This window comes from Oncorhynchus gorbuscha, linkage group LG13 (genome assembly GCF_021184085.1).
Source record: "Oncorhynchus gorbuscha isolate QuinsamMale2020 ecotype Even-year linkage group LG13, OgorEven_v1.0, whole genome shotgun sequence".
Lineage (NCBI taxonomy): Eukaryota > Metazoa > Chordata > Actinopteri > Salmoniformes > Salmonidae > Oncorhynchus > Oncorhynchus gorbuscha.
Window position 1 is genome coordinate 84,020,838 of NC_060185.1, and position 4,467 is coordinate 84,025,304.

Sequence of the window (4,467 nt, forward strand, 5' to 3'; positions counted from 1 at the left end):
GAGCGTGTGTGTGGTAGCATATAATTCTAAAGATATACTTAAAGTAATTAATAATGAATGAATGAAGTTAGTACACATACCTGCCCATGTTGGTGTAGGCTTGGGGACTGAATATGTGGAATCAGTGTATTCTCTATAAACAGCTTTTATGTATTTCTGAGGGGGTTCCTTGGTCCTCCTCCTACAAATTCATAATCAACATGGATATTTTAAAAAAGGCTTAAAAATCAATGATTAAAACATGAAAACAAATAAAATAGGCTACATGGTGATATACATTTGAAACTGTTAGTTGAATAGAAAAGCCTACAACAAAATTGACGCAAAAAAAGGGATAGATATTAGGTAATGACTGGAGAGAACTTCACCTTTGTTCTGATACGGGGTCAGCGCTGCCCCAATAGAGATAGTCCCAACCGATCTCAACCGCGGCGATATAGAACTCTCTCGTGGAAGGTACGGCCAAGGTCTCCTCCACCCCGCTGAGGACGCAGAGAAGGGATATCAACAGCGTTCTCATCGCAAGGCACACGCACCTGTCTGACTGAACGTCAATTCACTGGTGGTCGAGAAGTCAGATACCCGGACCGTAGCAGGCAACTTACTACCGTTATTTTCCGTTCGGGGGGATATTTAAAGGGAAAGTTCCAAACCAGAGAGATAGTCACAGGTAGAGAAAGACAGAGTGTGTATAAATGTGAGGAGGGAGTGAGAGAGATAAAGGGAGAGAGAGTGTGTGTATGTGTGGGATCTGTACAGCGGCGACCAGTCATTCAGGGCAGGTGGGGCAGAGCCCCACATTCTTTGCAAAAACAATAATGAAACATTTTTTTGTGTGTGTTGCCTGTTTTTGCATGTTATTTTGGCATTAATACGTGTCACATATCAATTTGCAAACAATGGTTTATATATATATATATCATTGAGTTAATAAAGCCGCATACAAAACATAGTCTTTTTTTGTTTTCTTGAGTAAGGCAGTTCCAAAATGCAGGTGTTTCAGCCTAGCTCAGTGCTTTCTGTGGTGGTGGGGCAAGCCAGCAGAAAATATGGAGCATTGCGCCGTGATTGGCTCAGTGTTCTGTCACTCATGGGGACACTACGTCACCCCCAAGTCTAAGGGTAGATCTAGAAAATTCAAGCCTGTTGGGTGCTGCCATATAGTTATTTATAGTTATTTACATTATAGTGCCCATCCAAAGTCATTGGCCACAGATAAAATTATGTAAAATCATGTTATATCTTGGACATCATACTTTCAAAATATTAGCTTGCAGACATCATCATGAATCAAGTCGACAATCGATTGGGAAATTGCTTTTAATCCTTATTGTACGAAGATAAATTATAGATAAAACGTATCAATGCTCATCGGCCAATGGACATAAACATTACACAAGTTGGAAATTGCAAATTCCGTGGTTTGGAAGGAATCAGTGGCTAACTGCAAGCATTGCAAAGCAATCATTAGCATGCTATTCAGTGGAGTAGCTGTGTGGTCCCAAGTCTAAGATGAAGGGTCTCTTTTCCAAGTTTAAAATTCAAGTGAGCACAGCACAACAAGGCGAGTCCAAAAAGGTATTGTATGCTGCTGTATAAAGGATGCCAGGGAGATATGTATACTGTAGCTAAGAAAGTAATACTAAGTGTATGTTGTGCAGTAAACTGTTAGGAGCCCATGTGCCTCACCCTAATAATTTGGACTAGTTTCACCTCTTAATATCACTTACTGTTCTGACTTGGTGGTGCACATGTAGCATTTAACCTGTTTTTGAGAAATGTAATCATTGAATATTGTAATAGTTTCATTGTCTGCTTATATGCCCCCTTTATTTATCATACTGTTCTGACTTGGTGTACAGGGAGAACACTAAGAACGGCCCATGTTCTGAATTCTGCCACTGTACATATCAAAAGCGCTGAACAAATAGTTATATTGACTACGTCAGTCCTAGCTCGCTCATTAATGTTTTAATCAAAATAATGGATTGCCTCTTATCCGCTTGTTGTCTGTCCCCTTATGCCATAGTTTGCAGATCTCAATTGCCAGTAGAAACCATATTTGCTTAAGCGAGTCAGTCATATCAACTGTTTTTTTTAAAGGCAGTAAATGAGGCTGAATGAACTGCTTCATTTGCCAGACAAGACAGTGGTAAGGTGTTGGGACTACTGTTGGGATTCTGCTGTTAGGACCTACGTAAAGCTGTCCTAACAGTTTGTGGGCCTCATCTGTCACCGTTATAGTGCAATTCATGTATTGTTTAGTGGCTTTCTTGGCATGCATCCCACTTGGTTTATTTTGCCCCAACAAGATTTACATTCTAAAATCATCACTGGTGAGTTGGGAATGGTGAAGTTAAACATGTCTGTTTCAGAGCTCCTCACAGTAAAAGAGAGTAAAAATGATGGCCACTCTGCCTCCCTGTGGTCAATATTGTCTACTGCAGAATTTGATGAACTTTTGTGAGCTACTTTTCATTGATTTAATTCAAACACACTTGACAACTTGCTTCAGACAAGAGGGGTAAGGTGTTTAGAACAAAAATGTTGCATGTTCCACTCAAGTCAGACAAAAGATCACACAATTCTGATATCTGATAGATTTTCTTTAAAAAAAGATATCCAAGCAAAGAAACAGTAAAACATTGTAACGACAGGGCTGGTTAAGTTCAGGCTTACAGTATTTTGAATTTTTCATGGCACATTCAGATATTAAAATGACAAAACAATTCAACATATTAAAAACAACATCAATGATGAAACACACACAGTAATATGCTTCTCTCACACAAGCCATGGTCTCTGAATGACACAAGGATAATTGAAGCAGAGACCGCTGGTTACCAATATGGATCCTTCCCATATGGTGAAGAAGGTAAAACTTACAGCATAGCAAGCTGATCAGAGGACAGTATTAAAACTTTTCAACAACATCTCACACTCAGTGAGTACAGTAGAACACATCTGAACTGTGGCAGGGTCAACTGGAGATAAAGTATTTACAATGTGACAGTCAGTAGGGCTATTGGAGGGTCATCCGTTACAATGTAAGTCAGTGTGTGGATAATGTGCTGTGGACATTGCACCATAGACAGGGGTTCCAGGTTGGTATGAGCAAAGAACCAACATGTTACCTACAGTACTGTCCGTGGCCAAAAGTTTTGAGAATTACAAATATTAATTCAAAGTCTGCTGCCTCAGTGTCTTTAGATATTTTTGTCAGATGTTACTATGGAATACTGAAGTATAATTACAAGCATAAGTCTCATAAGTTTCATAAGTGTCAAAGGCTTTTATTGACAATTACATGAATTTGATGCAAAGAGTCAATATTTGAGGTGTTGACCCTTCTTTTTCAAGACCTCTGCAATCTGCCCTGGCATGCTGTCAACTAACTTCTGGGCCACATCCTGACTGATGGCAGCCCATTCTTGCATAATCAATGCATAATCACCCACCTCTTGAGGATTGACCACAAGTTCTCAATGGGATTAAGTTCTGGGGAGTTTCCTGGCCACGGACCAAAAATATCTATGTTTTGCTCCCCGAGCCACTTAGTTATCACTTTTGCCTTATGGCAAGGTGCTCCATCATGCTGGAAAAGGCACTGTTCATCACCAAACTGTTCTTGGATGGTTGGGAGAAGTTGCTCTCGGAGGGTGTGTTGGTACCATTCTTTATTCATGGTTGTGTTCTTAGGCAAAATTGTGATAACCCTTGGCTGAGATGCAACCCCACACATGAATGGTCTCAGGATGAATTACTGTTGGAATGACACAGGACTGATGGTAGCGCTCACCTTGTCTTCCCCCGGGGAAAGCTTTTTTTCTGGATGCCCCAAACAATCGGAAAGGGGATTCAGAGAAAATGACTTTACCCCAGTTTTCAGCAGTCCAATCTCTGTAACTTTTGCAGAATATCAGTCTGTTCCTGATGTTTTTCCTGAAGAGAAGTGGCTTCTTTGCTGCCATTCTTGACACCAGGCCATCCTCCAAAAGTCTTTGCCTCACTGTGCGTACAGATGCACTCACGCCTGCCTGCTGCCATTCCTGAACAAGCTCTGTACTGGTGGTGCCCCGATGCCGCAACTGAATTAACTTTAGGAGACGGACCTGGCGCTTGCTGGACTTTCTTGGGCGCCCTTCACAACAATTGAACCACTCTCCTTGAAGTTCTTGGTGATCAGATAAATGGTTGATTTAGGTGCCATCTTACTGGCAGCAATATCCTTGCCTGTGAAGCCCTTTTTGCGCAAAGAAATTATGACGGCACGTGTTTCCTTGCAGGTTACCATGGTTGACAGAGGAAGAACAATGACAGAGGAAGAACAACTCACACCTGTGTTAACAAGAGAGTCACTGACATGATGTCAGCTGGTCCTTTTCTGGCAGGGCTGAAATGCAGTGGAAATGTTTTTGGGGGATTCAGTTCATTTGCATGTCAAAGAAGGACTTTGCAATTAATTGC

At 41.1% G+C, this 4,467-nt stretch overlaps 1 protein-coding gene across 1 annotated transcript in view; it reads right to left on the minus strand.

The window, feature by feature from the left end:
* The window catches only part of LOC123992378 (coagulation factor VIII-like), a 25,280-nt gene extending 24,559 nt beyond the window's left edge, over positions 1-721 (minus strand). Inside the window, exons 1-2 of the mRNA XM_046293521.1 lie at positions 369-721; positions 81-181 (exon numbers count right to left, since the gene is read on the minus strand). Coding sequence (XP_046149477.1) covers positions 81-181; positions 369-520 — 253 coding nt within the window. The 5' untranslated portion in view covers positions 521-721. The remainder of the gene's footprint in view (positions 1-80; positions 182-368) is intronic.
* Positions 722-4,467: the final 3,746 nt, after the last annotated feature.